The 27,296-nt window shown below is 38.1% G+C and overlaps 1 protein-coding gene and 1 long non-coding RNA gene across 2 annotated transcripts in view; one reads left to right on the forward strand and one right to left on the reverse strand.

Moving 5' to 3' along the window:
- PTCHD3 (patched domain containing 3) overlaps positions 1-15,885 on the reverse strand; it is a 78,004-nt gene extending 62,119 nt beyond the window's left edge. The window contains 5 exon segments of the mRNA XM_042945192.1: positions 143-288; positions 13,863-13,984; positions 14,891-14,970; positions 14,973-15,602; positions 15,605-15,885. Coding sequence (XP_042801126.1) covers positions 143-288; positions 13,863-13,984; positions 14,891-14,970; positions 14,973-15,602; positions 15,605-15,752 — 1,126 coding nt within the window. The 5' untranslated portion in view covers positions 15,753-15,885.
- An 84-nt stretch (positions 15,886-15,969) lies between these two features.
- LOC122224000 lies at positions 15,970-21,894 on the forward strand. The gene is made up of 3 exons (XR_006204609.1): positions 15,970-16,233; positions 19,214-19,436; positions 21,785-21,894. It is a non-coding gene; the product is annotated as an uncharacterized LOC122224000 (long non-coding RNA).
- The last annotated feature ends 5,402 nt before the right edge of the window (positions 21,895-27,296 follow it).

Consider the following 27,296-nt stretch of genomic DNA (forward strand, 5'->3'; position numbering starts at 1 on the left):
TTCTTCTCTCCTGTAACTTCATTTTGGATCTGTGGAGCCACCTGAATATAATTATTTTGCTTAATCTAACATAAATTCCTTCCCTTATCTACCCCATACCCCCACATACACAATGTGTAGCTTCACATTTGGTTTTACTCACCTAGAATAAGAAATGGTGAATTTGCAACTATGATCACCAATGGCATCCCAATGTACAATATCAGGCCAAGGCCGTTCACCACTGCCAAGGCAGCAGAAATCATTCCAAAGGTTGCAGCCCACATTTTGTTTCATACACAGTCACACCTGTACATTTGGAGGGAGAAATCATGGAATTTGTGGTGGTAGCTTCCACACTGAAATTCCATCAGTTTATAACATTCTCGACTTGGACATCTGTTCAGAAAGCTCTTGGGCAATAATTCCCATACCTGTCTGCTGAAGACCTTTAATTCCCAGACACTGTTCCAGACCAAGTGGGAAAAAGGGCGGAGGGAACAGAAAAGCTGTGAATCAGTACTTTTACCAAACTTCTGAGCAATTCTTCTGCAGCTGGGCAAGCACAAATTCACTCACCACCAGTTCAGAGCCATAAAGATATACCAAATACTTCAGATGGTTAATTACACCCTGATCTTCAAAGGGTATAAATGGAATACAACAGCAAAGGGAGGGCAAGCTCTAGCAGAGAAAGTATCCATATTCAGTGCTCTTTTCACCCACCCTTGACTCCAAGTAGCCATAGATGCAATTCTAAACAGCTCTTGAATTTGAAAACCAGTTCAATATGTATTGTGATTAACAAAATGTATGAAAGTCTCCTCCTAAAACGTTTTCAGGATTCTTGTCTACTGGTGAAGCGGGCTCTAGGAAAGTTGCTACTAATTACAAAAGAATTAGAAATGTAGTCCATTTTTGGGGCGCCTGGGTGGCTCAGTTGGTTAAGCAGCCGACTTTGGCTCAGGTCATGATCTCGCGGTCCGTGAGTTTGAGCTCCGCGTCGGGCTCTGTGCTGACAGCTCAGAGCCTGGAGCCTGTTTCAGATTCTGTGTCTCCCTCTCTCTCTGACCCTCCCCCATTCATGCTCTGTCTCTCTCTGTCTCAAAAATAAATAAACGTTAAAAAAAAAAAAAAAGAAATGTAGTCCATTTTTAAAAAAATGTTTATTTATGGGGCACCTGGGTGGCTCAGTCAAACAACTGACTTTGGCTCAGGTCATGATCTCACGGTTTGTGGGTTTGAGCCCCATGTTCAGCTCTGTGCTGATGGTTTGGAGCTGGGAGCTGCTTTGGATTTGTTGTCTCCCCTCTCTCTGCCCCTCCCCTGTTCACTCTCTCACTCACTCTCTCTCTCTTTCAAAAATAAATACATGTTTAAAAAATGTTAAGTTTACTTATTTATTTTTGAGAGAGAGAGAGCACAAGTGGGGGAGAGGCAGAGAGAGAGAGAGACTACCAAGCAGGCTCCACACTACCAGTGCAGAGCCTGATGTGGGGCTTGAACCCACGAACAATGAGATCATGACCTGAGCCAAAGTCAGACACTTAACCAACTGAGCCACCCAGGTGCCCCTCTAGTCCATTTTTAATAACACAGCCTGTGCCTTTTTCTTTGCTGGACCAACAAAAATGGGAATATATAGGCAGCATTTTAAAGTATGGATTCAGCACTTTACCTACCCAATAACCACAATATTACATTTGAAAATATTGACAACCACCTCTGGTTTTATATTTTGCTTTTTTGTTAACTGCTTCAAAACAATGACTTATACTTGTCTCTAGATATTTTGAGGAGGAGAGAGAAACTAAGTTTGGATTGAAGACTAGGAGAGTCAACTATGGAAACAGAAGCACTGATTCTAATACAGCAACATGACCATGACCTTTAGGCAAGACAACAGTAAAATAGCTAAACTTTCTTATTCTGCAAAAAAATTTCTACACCATGGTTTTATTTATTTTTTTTCAACACACCAGTGCTATGAGTTAAACTCAGGGCCCCAAACCAACCACATGTGCAAAATTCCAGAGCAAAAGTAAAATTCCTTGTTAGAATAAAATTTGATTATAATGAGTACTTTCTTAAAACAACAATGTTGGTTTATAGCAGTTTGAAATAAGAAAGTAACAAAGATGAACTTTGAAATCAGAAAGATGAATGAGTTACATATGACATTCCATCTTTCAAGTGTCTGGATTTTTTGTATAAAATTTTCAGATGATGTAAGGGAGGGAGTGAAGTATATTATTGCCTATAGTGACTTTATTTTGACTACGTGCTGAGTTGACTTTGTCTAAATGATCTTTAATGTGCAATAGACAATGGAAGGAAAGATTTGAAGACGGAACACTGTAGGAGTTTGGTGAATACACTTGCAGATATTCCGGTCTCCAAGAAAGATTTTTTTTTTTTAAGTTCATTTCTCTTGAGAGAGAGAGGCTGACAGACAGAGACAGAGAGAGAGAATGGCAAGCAGGCTCCACACTGTCAGCGCAGAATCCGAAGTGGGGCTCAAACCCATGAACCACGAGATCATGACCTGAGCCGAAGCCTAGAGTCAAGACGCTTAGCTGACAGAGCCACCCAGGCACCCCTGAGAAGGATTTTGTTTTAAGCAGTTTATCAGAATGACCTAGGGAAGTCTTAGAACTTTAGATCTCCTGGAACCTGGCTATGCAGATCCTGATTCAGTAGGTTGGTAGGGAAGCTGCAGAATCTTTATGTCTAAAACCTTCCCCATATGACTCCAGTGCAGGCAGCAAGATGGCCAACCTTCTGAATTTTTTATTTACCTGACAGGGAAGGGCTAAATTAGAACTTATTATACTTAGACAACAATCTATGTTTGGTAAGAGATCCACATCTTCCTTCAAAGGTAATGATGTTTCTCATAAGTAAACAACAGTTTACAGTGTATTTGAGAAGGGAAAGATTTTCAAGCTTGTTTCAGAAACAGATCTAATATTTGGTGTAAATGTTGTCATGTCCAAAATGTGAGACAATTTTGAAGGAGACAAGAAGATCAATATACCACTACTTGCTGTAGAATGAGGTTCAAGCTAGAGCATATACTTGAAAAAGTTTGTTCATATGACTTCACAATCAGACAATAAATACGGAACCCTAAAATAGGTGCAAATAAGGGTTCTGTGTGAGGTAAATGCATATGTGCAAGGATAACCTTCATATGCAAGTGTAAATGAGTCAGGCAGCATGGGCAATGTCTTAGGGGCTGTCTAGGAGGCTGTTGCCCAGAGCAGAGATAAGAGATTCTCAGTGCTAACAGAGAGGTAGGAGTGGGAGATGTCCTAGGAATTTACAAATGCACTCAAAGGAGAATTGGTTTTATTTTAAAGCCTAGAGAAGGCATGTATTGAAGCATCGTGGCAGCAGCTGTGCCTTAAGGATTTCCCTCTTCCTTTTCTTTTTCTCCTTGGACATGCTCCAACTAACTTAGCAAGATGGGAAGCAGGAAGAGAAGGGATAGAAGAGGGCTGGCGAACCAACAGAATGGGGGAAGATATCTGCAAATGACATATAACATAAAGGCTTATTATCCAAAATCTATAAAGAACTTACCAAACTCAACACCTGAAATAATCCAGTGAAGAAATAGCCAGAAGACATGATTAGACCAAAGAAGGCATCCAGATGGCCAACAGACACATGAAAAGATACACAACGTCACTCATCATCACGGAAATACAAGTCAAAACCACAGTGAGATACCACCTCACACCAGAGTGGCTAAAATTAACAACTCAGGAAACAACAGATGTTGGCAAGGATGTGGCAAAATGGGAACCCTCTTGCACTGTGGTGGGAATGCAAACCCTCTTGCACTGTGGGTGGGAATGCACAATTGGTGCAGCTGCTCTGGAAAACAATGTGGAGGTTCCTCAAAAAATTAAAAACAGAATTACCCTATGACCCAGAAGTAGCACTATAGGAATTTATCCAAAGGATACAGGAGTGCTGATTCATAGGGGCACATGAACCCCAATGTTTATAGCAGTGCTATCGACAATAGCCAAAATACAGAAAGAGCCCAAATGTCCATCAACTGATGAATGGATAAAGAAGATGTGGTTTATATATACAATGGAATACTACTTGGAAATGAGAAAGAATTAAATATTGCCATTTGCAACTACGTGGATGGAACTAGAGGGTATTATGCTAAGCAAAATTAGTCAGAGAAAGACCAATATCATGTGACTTCACTCATATGAGGACTTTAAGATACAAAACAGATGAACATAAGGGAAGGGAAGCAAAAATAATACAAAAACAGGGAGAGGGACAAAACATAAGAGACTCTTAAATATGGGGAACAAACAGAGGGTTACTGTTGTAGGAGGAGTTGTGGGAGGGGGGATGGGCTAAATGGGTAAGGGCATTAAAGAATCTACTTCTGAAATCATTGTTGTACTATATGCTAACTTGGATGTAAATTTTAAAAAATAAATTAAATTTAAAACATTTAAAAAAGAAGATGTGGTTTATATATACAATGGAATACTACTTGGCAATGAGAAAGAATGAAATCTTGCCATTTACAACAATGTGGATAGAACTGGAGGGTAATATGCTAAGAGAAATAAGTCAGTCAGAGAAAGACAGATATATGTTTTCACTCATATGTGGAATCTGAGAAACATAACAGAAGTCCATGAGGGAAGGGAAGGGTAAAAAATCATTTCAAACAGAGAGGGAGGCAAACCATAAGAGACTCTTAAATACAGAGAACTGAGGCTTGATTCCTCTGGGGGGTGAAGTGAGGGGGGGTGAGGTGAGGGGAAAATGGGTAATGGGCATTGAGGAGGGCACTTGTTGGGATGAGCTCTGGGTGTTACATGTAAGCGAAGAATCACGGGAATCTACCCTGAAACCAAGAGCACACTGTGTCTGTTGTATGTTAGCTAACTTGACAATAAATTATATTCAGAAAAAAAAAAAGAAGAAGAGAACTGGTAAGCTCCTTTCTCCTCATTAAGGGTTATCCCATGCAGCATGGTCTAGCAAAGGGTGCTGGAGAGCACCTTAACTTTAAAGCAAGTTACCAATTTTGTTTATTACATGGACATGGACATGGACATTTGAACTCTGACTGGAGGATTTTGTCCTACCTACTAATGACCACAAAAGTCACATGGCCTGTCTGAGTTTTCATGGGGCAGAGGAAGAACTTGCTCTTACCTACAAAACTTAAAGGGAACAAAGGGAGACAAAAATAAAGTTGCATTATGTTTATACCTCATGAGTCCTATGTGTTTCATATTCTGGTTACATAAACATAAAGTCTTCAAAGACAAATAAATATAAATCATTTTCTAAGGGTGTCTGGCTGGCTCAGTCGGTTAAGCATCTGACTCTTGGTTTTGGCTCAGGTCATGATCTCCTGGTTTGTGAGTTCAAGCCCTGTGTCGGGCTCTGCTCTGACAGCGCAGAGCCTGCTTGGGATTCCTTCTCTCCCTCTCTCTCTGCCTCTCCTCTGCTCACTCAACCATGCTCTCTCTTTCAAATTAAATAAAGACCAAAAAAATCATTTTCTAATTGCCTTCAGTATAAGATTTTCTGTACTACTGTCCATAATTATTAGTAAAGATAAGCAAGAATTGATATAAATTTGTATCTTCAGAACCAATTACCTAGTAGGAAAGTTTTGTCAAGCCAATTGTTGGTACCTTGGAGATTCCACACTAGGTTAACATTATTTTTATACTCTAATGACTTTAACAAGCCTGAATTTGGTCTTTTTTCCTTCCCATCCTTCCTCCCCTATTTTCTCCCTCCCTCCCTCTCACCCTTCCTTCTTAGTTTTTTGATTTTGTTTGTTTTCTAGGGAATGTGGTCTTTCTTTCCAAAATAACAAAGTTGCGAGGTAGTTTATTAACTCTAACGAGATACCCATCATGGTTAACTCCCTCTACCTATTGGGGCCTTATTTTTCTCTACCTTAAAATCTAGAGAGTTGAGTTATATCATTTGTTCCCAAACCCACCTATACAGGAGAATCAATTAAAGACATTTTTGAAATATAGATTTTCAGACTGGAACCCCAGAGACTTGATTCAATAGGTGGCTTCAGAATATGTAGGTTTAGAGTCCTCTCTGGAACTCTGCTGTGAGAATCACTAAATTAATATATTCTATGGGGTTACTTCTACAACTAAATACTGGTGTTTTCTGATATTTTCAATATTTTAGCTTTCTGATTACAACAGCCCAAACTAACCCTAATGCCTAGATAACAATTTTTAAGTGCTTAACAAGGTAAACCTCACATCCGAACAATGGGGACACCCAAGTCAATTAAATTAGAGATTAATTTTTTATATAGTTAAAAGTACTAGTTCAAATTTATACAGAAATAAGGACTTGTTTAATTCTATCAGCATATCTGCTTCCAAATGGAACAATTAATCACAATTGGCACAATAAGTAAAAAACATATGCCAAATCAAACAAAACTGGTCATAATTTATTTATTTGTTTTTACTATTCCATCTGATTGCACACTATTGCTAATGGGGGGTGGGTAGAAAAGAAAGTTTAAAAAATAAGAGTTTAGTGCTGGATATCAGCAAAACATGGAATAGGAATTTCCCAAGTCTCATCCCGACAAAGAAATATAGAAAAACGGGCATATATTTTCAGAATTCTGTGAACTCTGGAAAGCAGTCAAAAGCTTACAGCAACTAAGCAAGTGCTAAATGAAAGAAAATCAGGGGAGTACTTCAAAATAGTAGGAATGTTTTATAGTGATTTTACATGCCCTGTCTCCCTCTCCAGTGTGGTAGTAGTCTTAAAGTGGCAGTGATCATAATGTGGCAGATGTGTTAAAGTGGCCCCAGTCCCAAACTGTCCCTAAGACAGCAGGGATCTTAAAGTGGTAACAGCTCATGTTACCATGATGGAGCCATTTCCCTGTTTTTGGAGGAAGCAGAGCAGAGATTATTCCTAAAATATTTTATATGTCTGTTCTAACCTATTTGGGGGCTACCTGAAGGACTGATGCAAGGCACTCCTCTGTTTTGTCTAACTCAAAACTCAGGTTGAGAAAGCTGGAAACACCACAAGTTGAATTAACAAACCTCATGTGCATAGAGCAAAAGATTATAGCTCAAAAATACAAAAGACTACCTATAGAAAAAGATGAGGAGCATTTCTCTGGGAATTTAGGATATTAAAAAGCACTCAATTATACTGGGGAATTTAGAAAATTACCCAGGGCGAGATGTATGCTCAGAAAAGACCAAAGAAGACCCTAAGCTTTCACCTAGGGCTAGTGTAAGCCTTGGTAAGTGTTGGAGGTTCTAGGCACAGAACCATTTTGCAAACACTGGGAGAGCACCTGGCATCCAAGGAAATCTATGTCAAAACACTAGCTAAGGTACAGAAACTTCAGTGACCACAAAAAACAAAAATTACAGTCTTTCAATAATAGTTTCGGAAAATCACAAAGAAAATGGACCACTAATCTTAAATAAACACATAGGAAAACAACAGAAAACCCTGGGGAAGGTGGAATCTGATTTCCAGTTAGCCAAATGTCCAGTTTTCTACACAACCACCACCACCACCAACAACAAATCACAAGGTATATAAAGATAGAGGAGAGTGTGGTTCAAAATATGTGTGAAACAAAATAAATAGACAGAAATCATCCTTGAGGAAAGACAGAGCTAGGACTTACTAGACAAAGACTATAAACACTTTTCTAAATATGCTTACAGAGCTAAAGAAGAGCTCTGACAAGGAAATAAGAAAAACAATGTATGAGCAAAATAATAATATAAAGAAGTAGAAATTTTTTAAAGGAACCAAACAGAAATTCTGGAACTGAAAACTACAGTAACTGAAATGACAGAAAACAAACCCAAAAACACTAGAGGCATTCAACAGTAGGTCTAATAGGCAGAAGAATCAGTGAACTGAAAATAGGACAATTGAAATGTATGGAGTCTAAGAGACAGAAAGAAAAAAGGATGAAGAAAAGTGAGAAGAACCTCAGAGATCTGTGGGTCTACCAGCCAGTAGATCAACATACACGTTATGGGAGTTCCAGGAGAGAGAGAAAAGGAGGCAGGGGGCGCCCGGGTGGCTCAGTCGGTTGAGCGGCCGACTTTGGCTCAGGTCATGATCTCGCGGTCCGTGAGTTCGAGCCCCGCGTCAGGCTCTGTGCTGACAGCTCAGAGCCTGGAGCCTGTTTCGGATTCTGTGTCTCCCTCTCTCTGACCCTCCCCCGTTCATGTTCTGTCTCTCCCTGTCTCAAAAATAAATAAACGTTAAAAAAAATTAAAAAAAAAAAAAGGAGGCAGGAAGAATATTTAAAGAAATAATGGCTGAAAACTTCCCAAATTTGGTAGAAGATATGACGCTACAAATCCAAGAACCTTAATGGAGTTCAAATAGGATGATCTCAAAAAGACCCAGAACGAGAACATTATAATCAAATCATTGAAAGCCAAAGGCAAAGAGAGTCTTGGAAGCACTGAGAGAGGAGCAACTCACCAAATATAAGGGACCCTTAATAAGTATAAAAGCTGGTTGTTTATTAGAAACCATGGAGGCAAGGAGACAGTGGGATATTTATAGTGCTTAAAGAAAAAAAAAACATCAACTGAAAATTCTGTATTCATCAAAACTGTCCTTCAAAAATGAAGGAGAAATTAAGACATTCCAGATAAACAAGAGCTAAGCAGGCTTGTTAATTAGACCTGCCCTATATGAAATGGTAAAAGGAATCCTTCGGGCTGAATAGAAAGAACAATAAAAAGTAATGCTAAGTCATATGAGGAAACATAGGTCTTGGTCAAATATATAACAGCAAGTATTATTATATTTTTGGTTTATAATCCTACATTTTATTACCTACAGAATTTAGAACATAAAAATAATTATAAATCTGTTATCAGGCATAGAGTGTATAAAAATATAATTTGTGACAACAACAACATAAAGAGTGGGGGACAGAGGTGTACAGAAGCAGCATATTTGTGTGTTTTTGAAGTTAAGTTGGTATCAGTTTAATGTAGATTGTTTTAAACTTAGAATTATATGAATCTCCATGGTAACCATAAAGAAAATCTCACAAAATCATTACAAAAGGAAATGAGAAGAGAATCAAACAACTCATTAGAAAAATAGAAACTAAACATAGAAGAAGGCATAATGGATGAAGTGAGGGACAAAAAAACTGTATGATACACAGAATACAAATAGCAAAATAACAGAAGTCCTTCCTTATCAGCAGTTATTTTAAATGTAAATGGATTAAACTCTTGAATAAAAGGGTAGAAATTGACAGAATGGATAAAATAACATGATTCAACTAGATGCTGTCTACAAGAGACTCATTATAGACCCAAAGACATAAATAGATTGAAAGCTAAAGGATGGAGAAAGATATTCCATATAAATATAACCAAAGGAGGGCAGGATTGAATATACTTCTATAAGATGAAATAGATTTTATTTTAAAAATTGTTAAAAGAGACAAAGAAGGGCATTTTAAATTGATAAAAAGAACAATTCATCAAGAAGATTCATCTACAAACATACGTTCACTGCCAATAGAGACCCAAAAATGAAACAAATATTAACACTTGTAGACAGAAATAGATGGAGAATTCAATATGCCACTTTTAATAATGTATAAAACATCTAGGCCAATAATCTATAAGGAAACAGAAGAAATGGACAACACTAAATAAATTAGATCTTACAGAGATATATACAACACTCAACCCAATGACAGAAGAATATACATTATTCTCAAGTGAACATGAAACATTCTCCGGAATAGATCATATGTTAGGTCACAAAACAAGTCTGAAAATGTAAAAATATTGAAATTACCCAATGTATCTTTTCAACGAACAATGGAATGAAGCTACAAATCAATAATAGAGGGAAAACTGGATAATTCAAAATGTATGTAAATTAAGCAACTCACTATCAAATAACCAATGGGTCAAAGAATAAATCACAAGGGAAATTAGAAAATACTCAGCAACAAATGAAAATAAACACATAGCAAAACATAACTTACAGGATGTAACAACACCAGTGCTCATAGGTAAATTTATACTACATTAAAAAAGAAAAAAAAAAGTCTTCAATCACCTTATGGTACTAGACATCTCGCAGAAATAGAAACAAAATAAAACAAAACAAAACCAAAGCTAACAAGGAAGGAAATGAAAAGATTAGAATAGAGATATATGCAATTGAGACTAGAAAAACAATGGAGGGAACAAACAAGGCCAAAAATTGGTTATTTAAAAAGATCAACAACTTGATAAACTTTTATCTAGAGTGACAAAGAAAAAAGAAGATAGAAATAACTAAATCAGATATGAAATTGAAGACATTACTACTAACCTTAGAGAAATAGAAAGGATTATAAAAGAACACTATAGGGTTGTCTGGGTGGCTCAGTTGGTTGAGCTCCGACTTCGTCTCAGGTCATGATCTCACGGTTGATGGTTTTGAGCCCTGCATGGGGCTCACTGTTGTCAGTGCAGAGCCCACTTTGGATCCTCTGCCCCACCCCCCCGCCACCTCTCTCCCTCTCGTGCACTCTCTCTCAAAAATAAATAAACATTAAAAAATAAAGAATACTATAAACAACTTATGCCAACAAACTGTATGAAATGCACAAATTTCTACAAACACATAAATGACCTAAACTGACTCAAGATGAAATAGAAAATCTCAACAGACATTGAATAAGTAAAAAGACTGAATCAGTAATCAAAAACCACCCAAAAAGAAAAGCCCAAGACCAGATGGCTTCACTGGTAAATTTTACTAAACATGTAAAGAAGAAGTAACACCAATCCTTCTCAAGTCCTTCCAAAAAGTTGAAAAGGAAGAAACACTCCCTAACTCATTCTATGAGACCAACATACACTGATACCAATCCCAGACAAAGATTACAAGAAGAAAACCATAGATCAATATCTTACGAATGTAGATTCAAATGCCCTTAATAAAATTCTGCAAACTCAATTCAATAGCACATTAAAAAGATTATACATCATTACCAACTAGGATTTATCCCAGGAATGCAAGAGTGGTTCAACATGGGAAAAATCATCAAGTAACATATCACACTAATAGAACAAAGGATAAAATCTACATGATCATCTCAATAGATGCAAAAAAGGCATTTGACAAAATCCAACACCCAATTATGATTAAAAAAAAAACCTCAAAAACAAGGAATAGAAAGGAACGGCCTCAAAATGACAGGGACCATTATAAGAACTGAATATCTAACAATATAATCAAAAGTGAAAGACTGAAAGATTTCCCTTCAAAATCAGGAACAAGATAAAGATGCCCACTTTCACCAATGACACTTGACATTGAAGTGGAAGTGCTATCCAGAGGAATTAAATAAGAAATGGAAATAAAAGGAATTCAAGTTGGAAATGAAGAAGTATAACTATCCCTTTTCACAGATTACATGATTCTATATATGAAAATTCCAAAGAAACCACAATAAAATTAATAGAGTTAATAAACAAATTGAGCAAAGGTGCAGGATACAAGATCAACACACAAATACCAGTTGTGTTTCTATATACGTGCAATGAACGATCCAAAAATGAAATGAAAAAAGCAATTCCATTTAGTGTCTAAAAGAATAAAATATTTAGAAATAAATTTAACCAAGGAGGTGAAAGGCAGAAAGTTACAAAAATTTAGTGAAAGAAACTAAAGAAGACCTAAATTAATGGAAATACAACCTTAGTTCACAGGGAGGAAGACAGTATTGTTAAAATGTTAATCTCACTTAAAGCAACCTACAGATTCAACACAATCTTTATCAAAATTTCAATGACCTTCCTCCCACCCCAGAAATGGAAAAGTCAACCCTCAAATTCATATGTAATTGCAAGGAGTCCTAGATATCCAAAATAATCATGAGAAGGACGATAAAAATTGGAGGACTGAGATTTCCAGATTTCAAAACTCATAACAAAGCTACAGGAATCAAAACAGTGTGGTACTGGCACATCAACAGACATGTAGGCTCATGGCATAAAATTTAGAGTCCAGAAATAAACCCATACATCTACAACCAATTGATTTTTTTACAAGGATGCCAAGTCCAATCAACTGGGAAAGAATAGTCTGTTCATCACATGGGACTTGGAAAACTGGATTTCCAGCAATCAACATGGAAACATGGATTTCCACATGGATTTCCATGCACAAGAATGAAGTTAAACCCCTACTCACACTACATATACAAAAGTGAACTAAAAATTGATCAACAACCTAAATATGAGGGCTAAAACTATAAAACTCTTAGAAGGAAACACAGGGCAAATGTGCATGACATTGAACTTGTCAATGGATTCTTAGATATAAGTATATAGCAAAAGAAAAAATAAGATAAAGTGGATTTCATCAAAATTAAAAACTCTTGTGCATTAAAGACATTATCAAGAAAGTGAAGAGATAATACACAGAGTGGGAGAAAATATTTATAAATCATATATCTGATAAAGGCTTAATATTTAAAACATACAAAATACTGAGGTGTCTGGGTGGTTCAGTCAGTTGAGTATCCGACTTCAGCTCAGGTCATGATCTCATGGTTTGTGGGTTCACGCCCCACATCAGGCTCTGTGCTAGCAGTGTGGAGCCTGATTGGGATTCTCTCTCTCTCCTCTCTTTCTGACCCTCTCCCATTCATATTTCTTCTCTCTCGAAATAAAAAAAAACAAACTTAAAACCAAATATACAAAGTGCTCACCAACAACAGGACTCAAAAACAAAAAGACAACCAAATTAAAAAATGGGCAAAGGACTTGCATAGACATTTCTCCAAAGATGTACATATGGCCAATAAACACATGAAAAGATACTTAAGATCATTAGTAATTAGGGAAATGTAAATCAAACCACACTTTGTCACTATTAAGTTGACTATTGTCAATAAAACAAAAAACAAGTGTTGGTGAGGATGCGGAGAAATTGGAATCTTTATACATTGTTGGTAGGATTTGGCGGTTCTTCAAAGAACTGAACATAGAATTATCACACCACCCACCAATTCAATTCCCAGGTATATACTGAAAATAATAGAAAACAGGAGCTCAAGAAAATATTTGTACATCAATGTTCGTTGCAGCATTATTCACAAAAGCCAAAAAGTGGAAACATTCCAAGCGCCCATCAACAGTTAAGTGTATAAACAGTGCTGTATGTATACGGTGAAATACCAGTCATAAAAATGAAGTTTTGATACGTGCTAGGATATAGAGGAACCTTGAAAACATTATGCCAAGTGAAATAAGCCAGTTACAAAAGTACAAATATTGTGTGATTCCACTTATATGAAATCTCTAGAATAAGCAAATTCATAGAGAAAGAAAGTAGATGAAGGTTAGCCGGGACTGGGGGGAGGCCATGGAGAGTTACTGCCTAAGGGTTATACAGTTTCTGTTTGGGGGATGGAAAGATTTAGAAACAGACAGTTCTGGGGCGCCTGGGTGGCCCATTAAGCGTCCGACTTCGGCTCAGGTCATGATCTCCCAGTGTGTGGGTTCAAGCCCCGCGGCGGGCTCTGTGCTGACAGCTCAGAGCCTGGAGCCTGCTTCCAATTCTGTCTCCTTCTCTCTCTGCCCCTCCCCCACTTGTGCTCTGTCTCTATCAAAAATAAATAAACGTAAAAACATAAAAATGAAAAAAAACAGATAGTTGTGATGGTTGCACAACAGTGTGAATGTAATTAATGCCACTGAAATATACACTTAAAATGATTAGAATGGCATATTTTATATCAATTATATGTATTTTGCCACCCAAAAATATCTATTAAAAAGAGTTAAGAAACAATGAAACCATTTTACCTGTAGCATGATATGATTGCAAATAATATGATTAGAAGGTATGCCAAGTGAAACAAAGGGATCACTGTCATCAAAATTGCTTCAAATTCCAGTTGTCTAGAAATTGATGTAAAGTAGACCACCTGCCACAAAAATTTACTCAAGTAAATAACTTTTCATTCCAATATTTGTGTGAGTCACAAACCCTATTGAAACACTATAGCTTACTGAAACATGTTAAGATTTAGTAAAAGGTCAAAATATGTGAATCGTGATTTTAGAATAAAGATTAACATAAGTGTGCTTCTTCCCACAAATCTGTGGCACGCTTTCTAAAGTTTCTTTCAGAAACCCAAGGTTTAAACCTCCTGAATACACAAAATCTGAGATCTACCTAAGATTGTGAAACCATTCATAATTACAGAAATTGTGGCTTTTTCTAAAATTTTAGTAGGTCGTTGTCTTTTACTATTTTAATTTCATCGATATTTCAGAAGGATCTGGTATTTTTCCAATAGTTGTCTCACTTTGACCAGGCTTATTCACAACTATTAGTTACAGAATAGCTAGCATGTGCCTGGCACTAGGCTATATAACTTACTTGGTAAATGGTGAGCTAATTCTCTTTTCAATAATACCATGGAACTTCTTAAAAGTTTGTTGCTTTTATTCAAATGAACTCCAAACACATTTCAGGGGTTCCCCAAAATAGCAAAGACTTTAAGAGTAAGGATTTTAAAGTAATTTGACTGGAAAACCTGATGATCAATGTCTGCACTGAGCAGACCTACCTTAAGGATGTAGGATTTGTGTTTTCCACCAGAATATTATTAAGGATTTATGCTGTGTGGCATCCTTTGGTGTGTGAGATTAAGGAAGTTGGATTAAGTGCCAAACAGAGTAGAGCACTCCCAGCTGCAAATCAAGGACTCCATCAAATAATCCAGGAGTGCTACTACTTGGAAAACGTGTTCTTACCCCTCCCACTTTCTCCCGGTCTATAAAACTCAGCCTATAAACCCATCCTATAAAACTCAGCCACCAGATACCTGCATCCTCTTCAAGGCCAGATGCTTTTCAATGTTGCTAAATTGGTTCAGGAAATGGATCAACCATTTCTTACTAGCTCGTTGTCCTCTCGATCCTCAGTTTTCAGGTAGTAGAGCAACCTCACGGCTTTGGCTTCCAGGAGTAACTGGTTCATTCCCATCCTCTCGCCTAAGAAAGTTCCTCCAATGGTGCCAGCCAGGTAGATGGGCTGACCGGTGTGGTTGTAGATTGGGAAAGTGACATTTCTCAGGTCGAGGTCCCTGTTCATCTGCCAGGCATACAGGAGTGGGTTGGAAGGCACGCAGAGACCCTGGTGCTTGGCACACACCTGATTGTAGTGGATCTGGGTTCCGTTTTCCCCCATCGCATACAGATCCTGGATCACGTCATCCACTTTACTAACTTCTGATAAGATTGCTGGTTCTAGCAGGGAGGTCGTGTTGGAGACCGCTAGAATACAAGCGAAATTGACCTCGGTGCTCTTCCTGGAGATGGAGAAGCGGTAACAGTCGGTGGTGGTGAAGCGTTCCTGCACAAAGCGCCGCTCGGCCTTGGCCGGGCTCCCTATTGGGGTGTACTGCTCCTCGAGGTTTTCTTCTACATCCTTGGGCAGGTAAATCAAACCGGTGCCCAGAGCGGCCATCAGCACCATGGGCACCAGCAGGAAGATCCAGGGGTGCGCGCCCACTTCGCATCCTAGCCTTCGGAAGAGGCCTCCAGGCAGTCGGTGTGGCAACGGGGTCTCTCGGACATCCGGTTTTCCGACGGATATGCGGGCAGCGAGGAATCCCCCCTCACTGACACCGGATGTGAATGGGGCGCCCCGGCGGGCTCTGGCAACTGCCCCGAAGCCCAGGTCATCTCGGGTTCCTGTCTTCGACCGAACTGCTCTGACTCGTGCTTGGAGGCCGGCAGCGGCTCTGAGCCCGGCCCTGCCTCGGGTTGCCACCTCGCCTCCGACCTGGGCCCGGCTCCTCTGCTGCGCGCTCCCGCTCTGCTGGCGCCAGCGCCGTCGCCTCCGCCTCCGCCTCTGCCTCCGCCTCCCGCCGGGCCTCTGGCGCCACCTCGGAGGGACTAAGGCTCATTTCCGGGAAGGAAAGGCCGGGGTCTCAAACGTGACAGCAGATTAGAAAGCAGCCACTGGACCTAGCGCCCATCTCCACCCCACACGACGGTTTCCTGGAGAAATTCTACGGAAGTCTGTTTGAGTTCCGGCTGCTCGCACCTGTATCCCGAAGGTTCGTTGGGAAGCACGTGTTTTGACTCATAGCCCAACTAGCCCCAAATTGTCTGTGGCGTGCCTGATGCTCCCAGGAAGTTAGTACACAAACAGTACTTAACGGTAAGATGCGTGCCTCTTCTACAAGACTTACACACACACCTACACACACACACACACACACACACACACACACACACAAATGTGGTGTTGCCTTTCCAGGGAGCATCCAGTAACACAGTTCTCGGGTAAGGTGAACCTCGTACACCTGGTTTAGTGATTCTTTTTGTTAACTACAAACGTAACATATATTCTTCTTGTAAAAAGTTAGAAGTAAATAAGTGGGCTGAAAAGTGGGTATTTATCTTGGGTCTATTCCGCCCACAGTTCCCAGGATGGAGGGACCCCTGTGTTCATGTCACCGTTTTTACGAAAACCTTTACCTACCTTTTAACATGCACGCAACCGAGAAGCAGGTCTTGAGCGGTTCTTAAGAATTATGAAAATTGCTTGCCATGCTTTTCATGGTTGGTAGTCACCTAATATTATTGTGATTGTGTTTTTATGTGGGTAGGTCTAGCATTTTAATGAAATCTCCAGATTGTAAGAGTACCAAGTCCAAGAGTTTAAGAAAGATATGTTTAACAGTATTTTCAAGGAGAAAGAAATAGGAGATTTTGTTAAGTTGCGTCTCCAGAAAGTCATTGTTTGAGCGACCTTATTAAAATAACCACAAGATGGCACCCGTTTTCTATTTTAAAAGTTATGGTAAAGGAAACTGAAGATTCCTTCTCTCTTTCATCTGTGTTTCCAAGTCCTAATTATAGCTACATCTTGAGTTCATCGCTGGTGTGCTATAAACCTAGTGGCTTCTGTATCACATTTAAAGTCTGTAGATAGAGGAACTGATCTGAGAATTCCATTTGTTGAACCATGTCTACGTTATGGAGAGAATGGCTCAGCTGTTCTCCTAAACATTTAAGAGGAAATGGTAGGGTGAAGGTGTTCACAAGTACTCTATAATGTACACATCCAAACACAGGGCCTCTTCCAGCCCATCTTTATAAAGTATTTCTCTAGCACAACATCAATGTGTGTTTTTCATCTCAAAACACAAGTAAATTTCTACAATTGCTCCTAAATCAGGCACTGTGAAGTGCAAATAAATTCTATAGTAAAATATGTACCCTGGGATTTGATTTTATCGAGTTTCTTCATTATAGATTATTGGTTCCAGATTATTTTATTAATCTCGTCATCTAGATTACTAATGTTTGTGCGGGTCTAGAATGTCAATCAAAAATACCACTATTAGTTATTTTCCACCAGTTTTTCTGTATCATTTCATAAAAGGAATGTAGCATTTCCAAAATGAGCTCATCGCCTATTTTTGAGTTATAAAAGCCAGAAAGGCTCTGAAAGATTGGTTTCAGAACTCTACACTTCTCCAGGTGAAGCTGTAACATGGCCTAGAAGTGACATGGTTTCTAATTAAGGAAGTCTCTAAAGGCTCTTCCTTTCAATTCAGGAAGACCCTCTGGCCTTCAATTTGAGAATGGTGTCTACTGTGTCAGGATAGGATTCTCCATACTTCAGAAAATGCCTTTTGTATGAGGAGGGGACGGGTATTGGGAATTCAAGAATATAGTTTAGAACTTAAAATTTTATCTAGTCTCCTTCTTATCCACCTTCAGTCTAGATAAAATGAAGCAGACAAAGCATTCCTTGTATCTCCTATCACCATGTAGATTCCATTTCCTTCTGTTACCCAGTCCTTCTCAAGCAGCCCCTGCGCTCCATTTTTTTTCTCTTCTCCTCCCTTCTCTTTTGCTTCCCGCCCCCACCCCGGTGCCCAACCGCCCCTTCTCCTTTTCTAATACCTATTCTCTCACATTAGCCAAACTGAGTTTGATATTAATAAAGGGAATTTTATTTTTTTATTAAAAAAATTTGCCCATTAATATTTATAAGATGTTTCTGTTTTAACTGTGTATTTTAGTTATATGATAATCTGTTTCCTACACTTGACCATGAGCTCCTCAGAGAAACTCTGTCTCATTCATCCCTGCCTACTCAGAGGTACTCAGAGGACACTCAAATGTTAGTCATAACTTAGGTGGTCCTGTTTATCTTTCCATAGCTCTAGAAATTATCTAATTCAAACATGGCAGACATCATGGCTGAAATGTATTCTGTAGATCCCATAGGGTCTGCTCAGATGCCTGCGTTCTCACTGAGACATGAAGTATCTTTTTGCATCTTTTCCCCTGCCCTATATTAAGCTTTTTCCCATTTCCTTTTTTGCTTGTTAAAATTAACACAGTATAGCTGTTTCTCCTAACTTGTATAATAATCTGTCACAGAGCATTATGGAGTCACTCAGTTTTCCTTTTCTAAACTGAAATGTAAAGATTTAATAAATTGATTGGTCATTGAGAAGAAGCTCTAAAACTGAAACACGAGTAATTAAGAAAGAAACTGAAGAAAGGGCAGCAGAAAGAACTGACCATGAATGTAGTGTTGCAGAAGAAACATATTGTTAAGATGCATGTACATATTGTGGTAGGCTCTTATATTGATGGTCTCCAATGAATCATGGCTCCCAGAATTTATGATTTGTCATGGTTCCCTCCCACATTGACTCTGGGTTTGGCTATGTGACTTACTTGGTCCAATGGGACATTAGCAACTGTGACACAGCCGAAGGTTGATAAGTTCTTGTACATTGGGATTGGCTTGGAAGCAAGAGAGCTCAGGTTTTTATGGACTTGGGGTTCATAATGCTGATGGTAAAACTCTTTGAAGTAGTTACTTTATCATTGGCTTTCATTAAGTTTCTAAAAAAATTTTAATTTTATTTTAGAGAGAGAGAAAGCACAGGGGAGGGGGCAGAGGGAGAGAGAGAGAGAGAGAGAGAGAGAGAGAGAGAGAGAATCTTAAGCAGTCTCTTTGCTCAGTGTGGAGCCTGATGTGGAGCTCAGTCCCACGACTCTGGGATCATGACCTGGGCAGAAATCAAGAGTTAGATGCTCACCGGACTGAGCCATTCAGGTGCCCCTAAATTCCTTTTTATATTATAAGGTGAATTTCTCCTTTTCTGTAGTATAGCAATACCTAAAGAGATGGCTCAGGAAACAGCAGAAGACAAATTGGAAAATGCTTGAGAAAAGAAAAATAAAGATTTCCTTAATGGAAGTGTTGGAATTGGGAGAACATATTAAACAGAAGAGGAAAAAGGAGATCTTGAAGGTCACGCTCAACATATGGAAAGGATAAAACAGCAACAACAACCAGACTGGACAGCTTATGGAGTAGGACTTTAAAAGGTGGGAAATAATTTAGTAACTAATTGGCTGGAGAGAGTGACTAGAGTCTTAAAAAAAATCTAACAGGCGGGGTGCCTGGGTGGCTCAGCTGGTTAAGCATCTGACTTCAACTCAGGTCGTGATAAACATAAAAAAACATTAAATAAACATAAGTAAACATTAAAAAACATTTTTAAGTCCCATTCAATGATGAAAATATTTCTAATAATAGCCCTTATTGAATTTCAACGTGTTTTAAATAATTTCACACATATTAAATAATTTAATCCTAAGAACTCCACGAGCGAAGTACTATCTTCTCCCTTTGAGAAGTGGAAAATGTGACAGAGAGAAGCTAAGTAACTTGCCCCAAATCACACAGGTAGTAAGAGGTAGAGCTGGGATAGGAACCCAGGCACAATGGCCTCAAAGTCCATACTTTTAATTAGCATGCCATAATGCCTTGAAAAATATCCAATACCGCTGAACTTCCATTGCCTGTGTAGACCATGTACTCCTGGATTGAGTGTGAATTCTGTCTAGTCCTATTTGAGCAGAATCTGTGTAGGCCCTAGAATCTACGTCCTAGGGACGCTTTACCCTGAGGCCCCCACATCCGTTTCAGTTGTAGAATCATCCTCAGCAGATTTCTGAACAGAATCTGTTATTCTGTTACTCAGTAAAGACTACTGAAGTCTTTACCCCTTGGGCCTAGTGAGGACCAATCCTACTGCCATGTTCTCTCTCGCAAAAAACTAACCCTTTTCAGCTTTTGGATTTTCTATACTCTAAGAACTTACTTCACGTGAATGGGATGGAAATCTTTCCTCTGTCACACCGTTTTCTGTGGTGGAGATCATGGCAAAACTACCCACTCTTCCAGGCTACATTTCTTCTACTCTTTTCAGGAAGGTTCCCTTAGTTTTATAAATCCTATCCTGACCCTCACAGTGATTCCTTTCCTTCTCAAAAACCTGTAAGCAGCCCTGTTTGGTGGGACTGACTGCTCTCTCTTTATTACTTCCCCTTGATTTAGGACTCAGACATTGGTTTTTTTCCCTAACAGACTCTATTTTTGTTTTGGGAAGGCTCCCACAGGCAGAAGTATGAAGCCAAGGAGTTACTGAATTATCAAACCACCAACTGTTCACCTTACCTTGTCCACCTTCACCTCCATTGGATGAATTCATTCTCTCCCATTACCCCACATGGACTTAGGGACCAGGGTCCATCACTTTGGTCCTCCCTCATTTAGTGTTTCTCCTTTTTCTGTGCTTCTCTTCTGAGATTTAACTCTAGAAACTCTTGGTTCCCTAGGGCTCAGGAGATACAAAAATCTTTACCTGGACACTGACTTAATAATACGGCATCTATTCTAATTGCCCAAGTTCTTGACTTAAAAGTCTATTCAGTTTTTCTGTAACCACTTTGACTAGCTTTCCTGTCCTTAAAGGGAATATCTCCAAGAGCACCTGCAGTTACTCAGTTATCTCCTGGGCTTGTGCTCCCTCTGGGAACATTACTCTAGTTTCCTCTGTTAGATTTAAAAACATTTTTTTTAATGTTTATTTTTGAGAGAGAGAGAGACAAAGCGCGAGTGGGTAAGAAGCAGAGGTGGGGTGGGGGGACACAGAATCCGAGGCAGGCTCCAGATTCTGAGCTGTCAGCAAAGAGCCCTATGTGGGGCTTAAACCCACGAACCATGAGATCGTGACCTGAGCTGCAGTCAGACGCTTAACTGACTGAGCCACCCAGGCACCCCGAGTGGGATTTTTTATTTGTTTGTTTTAGTTTTATACCTTTATGAAGGTAAGGAGAGTTTGCTGTCAAGTGGGTTTTTTAAATTTTTATCATGAATGAGTTAAATTTTTTTAAAAACTTTTTTAATGTTTATTTATTTTTGAGAGAGACAGAGACAGAATGCAAGTGGGTTAGGGGCAGAGAGAAAGGGAGACACAGAATCCGAAGCACGCTCCAGGCTCTGAGCTGTCAGCACAGAGCCCAATGTGGGGCTCGAACCCACGAGCTGTGAGATCATGACCTGAGCTGAAGTTGGACTCTCAACCGACTGAGCCACCCAGGTGCCCCAATGAGTTAAATTTTTTATCAAATCATGTGTGTTAATCTATTGGGAAGACCATGTGGAGTCTCTCCTTCCTTTACGTATGTGGCAAATAGTATTAGTATTCTTTAACCCTAAGAAATGCTTTAAAACCCTAAGTGTCAGAATATAACGTGGATTCATAATAGTAAGACTATCGGCACAGACATCACGTTGGCATTCTAATACAATCAGGCTTGAAATAAGAAGCAGTAAAGCATACATACACCAAATACAGAACTTTTTCATCTGAATTCTCTCCTGCTAGAGTGAGTTAGTGAAAGAAGTAATTGGATCTGTGGCAGAAGGTCAGCTTGCCCAAGAAGCCAGAGTAAACCTCATTCAGGAAGAATATCGAGAATATTGCCAAGCAAAGGAAGAGGCCCATACATACTTATGGAAAAAAAGAAGCCTTGCTCTCCTGGATGCTTCAAATAATTATGGAATATAAAATACTCTCTTCCTTAAAATGGCTTTGTCTCCTGTGAATATTTTACCTTCTTTTCAACATTAACATCTAATTTTCGATGTCACCCAGTGTTCTAGTTGATGAGGATTGTGTAGATATTTCACATATGTGCAAATGGTTTCTCATAATTAATTAAAGTTGCATTAAGTAAAGTGTAATTAAGCCACATGGTAAAAAGATTTTTCAGTAATGAATAGAGAGTGAATGGTTGCTCTGTAAAAAAAAAAAAAAGAATATAATGTGGATTCAATTAACTAAAGTTTATATATAGCATGGTTGCATTCATGTTTATAGGTGAGATTGGCCTATAATTTTCTTATATTGTCTGATTTGGATAACAATGTTATACCAGCCTTATAAGGGTAGCTTTCTTTTTCTCTTCTCTGCAAGAGTTTATGTAAGATAGAAATGATCTGTTTCTTTTTTCTCCTTTTCTTTATTTTATTATATTTTCCCATCATGATAAGTGTACTCTTTGATTCCCATCACCCATTCCTGCCATCCCTCATCCAGCCACCTCCCCTTTAGGAACCATTAGTTTGTTCTCTCTAGTTAAGAGTCTGTTTCTTGGTTTCTCTCTCTCTTTTTTTCCTTTGCTGGTTTATTTTGTGTCTAAAATTCCACATATGAATTAAATCATATGGTATTTATCTTTCTCTGACTTACTTATTTTGCTTAGCATTATACTCTCTAGCTTCATCTATGTCATTGCAAATGGCAAGATTTCATTTTTTTATAAATGAATAATATTTCATACACACACACCACATCTTCTTTATCCATAAATCTGTTGATGGACACTTGGGCTGCTTCCATAGTTTGGCTATTGTAAATAATGCTACAATAAACATTTGGATGCATGTATCCCTTTGAATTAGTGTTTTATATTTTTGGGGTAAATACCCAGCAGTACAATTACTGGATCATATGGTAGTTCTATTTTTAATTTGTTGAGGAACCTCCATACTGTTTTGCACAGTGGCTGCACCAGTTTGCATTCTTACCAGCCATACAAGAGTGTTCCTTTTTCTCCACATCATCACCAACACTTGTTACTTGTGTTTGGGATTTTAGCCATTCTGTCAGGTGTGTGGTGATATCTCATTGTGGTTTTGATTTGCATTTTCCTGATAATGAGTGATATTGAGCATCTTTTCCTGTGTCTGTTGGCCATCTGGATGCCTTCTTTGGAGAAATGTCTGTTCATGTCTTCTGTCCATTTTTAAGTTGGATTATTCATTTTTGGGGTATTGAGTTGTATCAGTTCCTTATACATTTTGGATACTAACCCTTTATCAGATATGTCATTTGCAAATATCTTCTCTCATTCCATAGGTTGCCTTTTAGTTTTGTTGATTGTTTCCTTCATCGTGCAGAAACTTTTTTATGTTGATGTAGTCCCAGTAGTTTATTTTTACTTTTAGTTTCCTTGCCTCAGGAGACATACCTAGAAAAATGTTGCTACAGCCAATGTCAGAGAAAGTACTGCCTTTCAGATCTTTCCAAGGATTTTTATGATTTTGGGTCTCATATGTAGGTCTTATTTATTTATTTATTTATATTTAATTTTATTTCTAGGTTTAATTTATTAGAACCATTAGAGGTATTTTAAGTATTCTGGAAAGCTTTTTTTTTTTTTTTAATTTACATCCAAGTTAGCATATAGTGCAACAATGATTTCAGGAGTAGATTCCTTAATGCCCCTTACCCTTTTAGCACATCCCCCCCTCCCACAACCCCTCCAGTAACCCTCTATTTGTTCTCCATATTTAAGAGTCTCTTCTGTATTGTCCTCCTCCCTGTTTTTATATTACTTTTGCTTCCCTTCCCTTGTGTTCATCTGCTTTGTCTCTTAAAGTCCTCATATGAGTGAAGTCATATGATTTTTGTCTTTCTCCAACTGACTAATTTCACTTACCATAATACCTTCTAGTTCCATCCACATTGTTGCAAATGGCAAGATTTCACTCTTTTTGATTGACGAGTAATACTCCGTTGTACATATATATACCACATCTTCTTTATCCACTCATCTGTTGATGGACATTTGGGCTCTTTCCATACTTTGGCTATTGCCGATAGTGCTGCTATAAACATTGGGGTGCATGTGCCCCTTTGAAACAGCATACCTGTATCCCTTGGATAAATACATAGTAGTGCAACTGCTGGGTCGTAGGGTAGTTCTATTTTCAATTTTTTGAGGAACCTCCATACTGTTTTCCAGAGCGGCTGCACCAGTTTGCATTTGTCTGCAGTGCAAAAGAAATCCTCTCTCTGCAGCCTCGCCAGCCTCTGTTGTTGCCTGAGTTGTTAATGTTAGTCATTCTGACAGGTGTGAGGTAGTATCTCATTGTGGGTTTGGTTTGTATTTTCCTGATAATGAATGATGTTGAGCATTTTTTCATTACATTTAGATCTTTAATCCATTTTGGGTTTATTTTTGTGTATTAAATAGTCTAGTTTCATTTTTTTGTATGTAGGTGTCCAGTTTCCCCAGCACTATTTATTGAAAATACTGTCTTTTCCCCATTATGTAGTCATTCCTCCTTTGTCGAAGATTGATTGACCATATAATTGTGGATTTATTTTTGAATTTTCTATTCTACTCCACTGATCTCCATGTCTCTTTATATGACAGAACCATACTGTTTTAATTACTACCACTTTGGAATATAACTGGAAATCTGGAATTGTGATACCTCTAGTCTTGTTTTTCTTTTTCAAGATTGCTTTGACTATTTGGGGTCTTTTTGGTTCCTTACAAATTTTAGGATTGTTTGTTGTAGTTCTGTGAAAAATGCTATTGGTATTTTGATAGGGATTGCATTAAATCTGTAGATTTCTTCAGGTAGTTTAGACATTTTAACAATATTTTTTTTCTTCCAACACATAAGCATGGAATGTCTTTCCATTTCTTTGTGTCATCTTGAATTTCTTTCATCGGTGTTTTATAGTTTTCAGTATACGGGCTTTTCACCTGTTTGGTTAGGTTTATTCTTAGGTATTATTTTTGGTACAAATGTAAATGGGATTATTTATTTTTTTTTAATTTTTTAAATGTTTATTTACTTTTTAGAGAGACAGAGACAGGATGTGAGTGGGTTAGGGGCAGAGAGAGAGGGAGACACAGAGTCCGAAGCAGGCTCCAGGCTCTGAGCTGTCAGCACAGAGCCTGACGCGGGGCTCGAACTCACGGACTGTGAGATCATGACCTGAGCTGAAGTCGGACGCTCAACTGACTGAGCTACCCAGGCGCCCCTGGGATTGTTTCTTAATTTCACTTTCTCCTGCTCCATTATTAGTGCATAGGAATGCAATGGATTTCTGTACACTGATTTTGAATCCTGCAAATTTACTGAATTCATTTATCAGTTTTAGTAAGTTTTTTCGTGTAGTCTTTAGGGTTTTCTATATATATTATCATGTCATCTATAAATAGTGAGAGTTTTACTTCTTCCTTACCAGTTGGGATGCCTTTTATTTCTCTGTGTTGTCTAATTGCTATGCTCGAACTTCCAGTACTATTTTGAATAGAAGTAGTGAGAGTGGACTTCCTTGTCTTGTTCCTGACCTTAGGAGAAAAGCTTTCAGTGTTTGACCATTGAGTATGATTTTGGCTGTGGAGATTTCAGATCAGGGCTTTATTATGTTAAGGTATGTTCCCTGTAGACTTGCTTTGCAAAAGATTTTTATCATGAATGGATACTATACTTTTTTGAATGGTTTTTCTGCATCTATTGAAATGATCATATGGTTTTTATCTTTTCTCTTGCTGATCTGACATACCACATTGATTGTTCCTTTTATCCTGGGAATAAAATCTCTTTGATCATGGTGTATGATTTATTTAAATGTATTGTTGGATTTGGTTTGCTAATATTTTGTTGAGGGTTTTTACATCCATATTCATGAGAGATACTGGCCTGTAGTTCTCTTTTTCTGTAGTGTCTTTATCTTGTTTTGTATCAGAGTGATACTGGCCTCATCAAAATGAATTTGGACGTTTTCCTTCCTTTTCTATTTTTTGGAATAGTTTGAGAAGAATCGGTATTGACCTTCTTTACATGTTTGATAGAATTCGCCTCTGAAGCTGTCTGGTCCTGGACTTTTGTTTTGGGGGATTTTTTTTTTTTTTTTTTGATTACTGATTCAGTTTCATTGCTGATAATTGGTCTGTTCAAATTATCTATTTCTTCTTGTTTCAGTTTTAGTAATTTATATGTTTCTAGGAATTTATCCATTTCTTCTAGGTTGTCCAATTTGTTGGCATATAGGTTTTCATAATATTTTGTTACAATTATTTATATTTCTGTGGTGTTGGTTGTTATTTCTCCTCTTTCATTAATGATTTTGTTTATTTGGGTCCTCACTTTTTTTAAATTTTATTTTATTCTTTTTTTATGAGTGTGGCTAGAGGTATATCGATTTTGTTGATTTAAAAAAAAAAAACAGCTCCTGGTTTCATTGATCACTTTTACTGTTTTTTTTTTTTTTTTTAGTTTCTTTATCATTTATTTCTTAAAAAATTTTTTTAAAGATTTTATATTTTAAGTAATCTCTATACCCATCTTGGGGCTTGAACTCACAACCCTAAGATCAAGAGTCACACACTTTTCTGACTCAGCCAGCCAGGCACCACTTTAATATTTATTTCTGCTCTAATCTTTATTATTCCCTTCCTTTACCTGGCTTTGGGTTTTGTTTGTTCTTCTTTTTCTAGCCCCTTTAGGTGCAAGGTTAGGCTGTTTATTTGAGATATTCCTTGCTTCTTGATATAGACCTATATTGCTGTAAACTTCCCTTTTAAAGCCATTTTTGCTGTATCCCAAAGATATCGGACCATTGCATTTTGATTTTCATTTGTTTCTATGTCATGTTTTATTTCTTCTTTGATTTCTTGGTAGACCCATTTCTTATTTAGTAGCATGTTATTTAACCTCCATGTATTTGTGCTCTTTCCGGATTTTTTCTTGTGGTTGATTTCTAGTTTTATAGCGTTGTAGTCAGAAAAGATGCCTGATATTTTTGAATTTGTTGAGGCTTGTTTTGTGGCCTAATATGTGTTCTATACTGGAGAATGTTCTGTGTGCACTTGAAAAGTACGTGTATTCTGCTGTTTTAGGATGGAATGTTCTGAATATGTCTGTTAAATCCATCTGGTCCAGTGTGTCATTCAAAGCCACTGTTTCCTTGTTGATTTTCTGTTTGGATTATCCGTCCATCGATGTAAGTGGGGGGTGTTAAAGTTCCTTACAATTACTGTATTACTATCAATTATTTCCTTTATGTTTTTTATTAGCTGATTTATGTA

The sequence above is a fragment of the Panthera leo genome, chromosome B4 (genome assembly GCF_018350215.1).
Source record: "Panthera leo isolate Ple1 chromosome B4, P.leo_Ple1_pat1.1, whole genome shotgun sequence".
Classification (NCBI taxonomy): Eukaryota; Metazoa; Chordata; class Mammalia; order Carnivora; family Felidae; genus Panthera; species Panthera leo.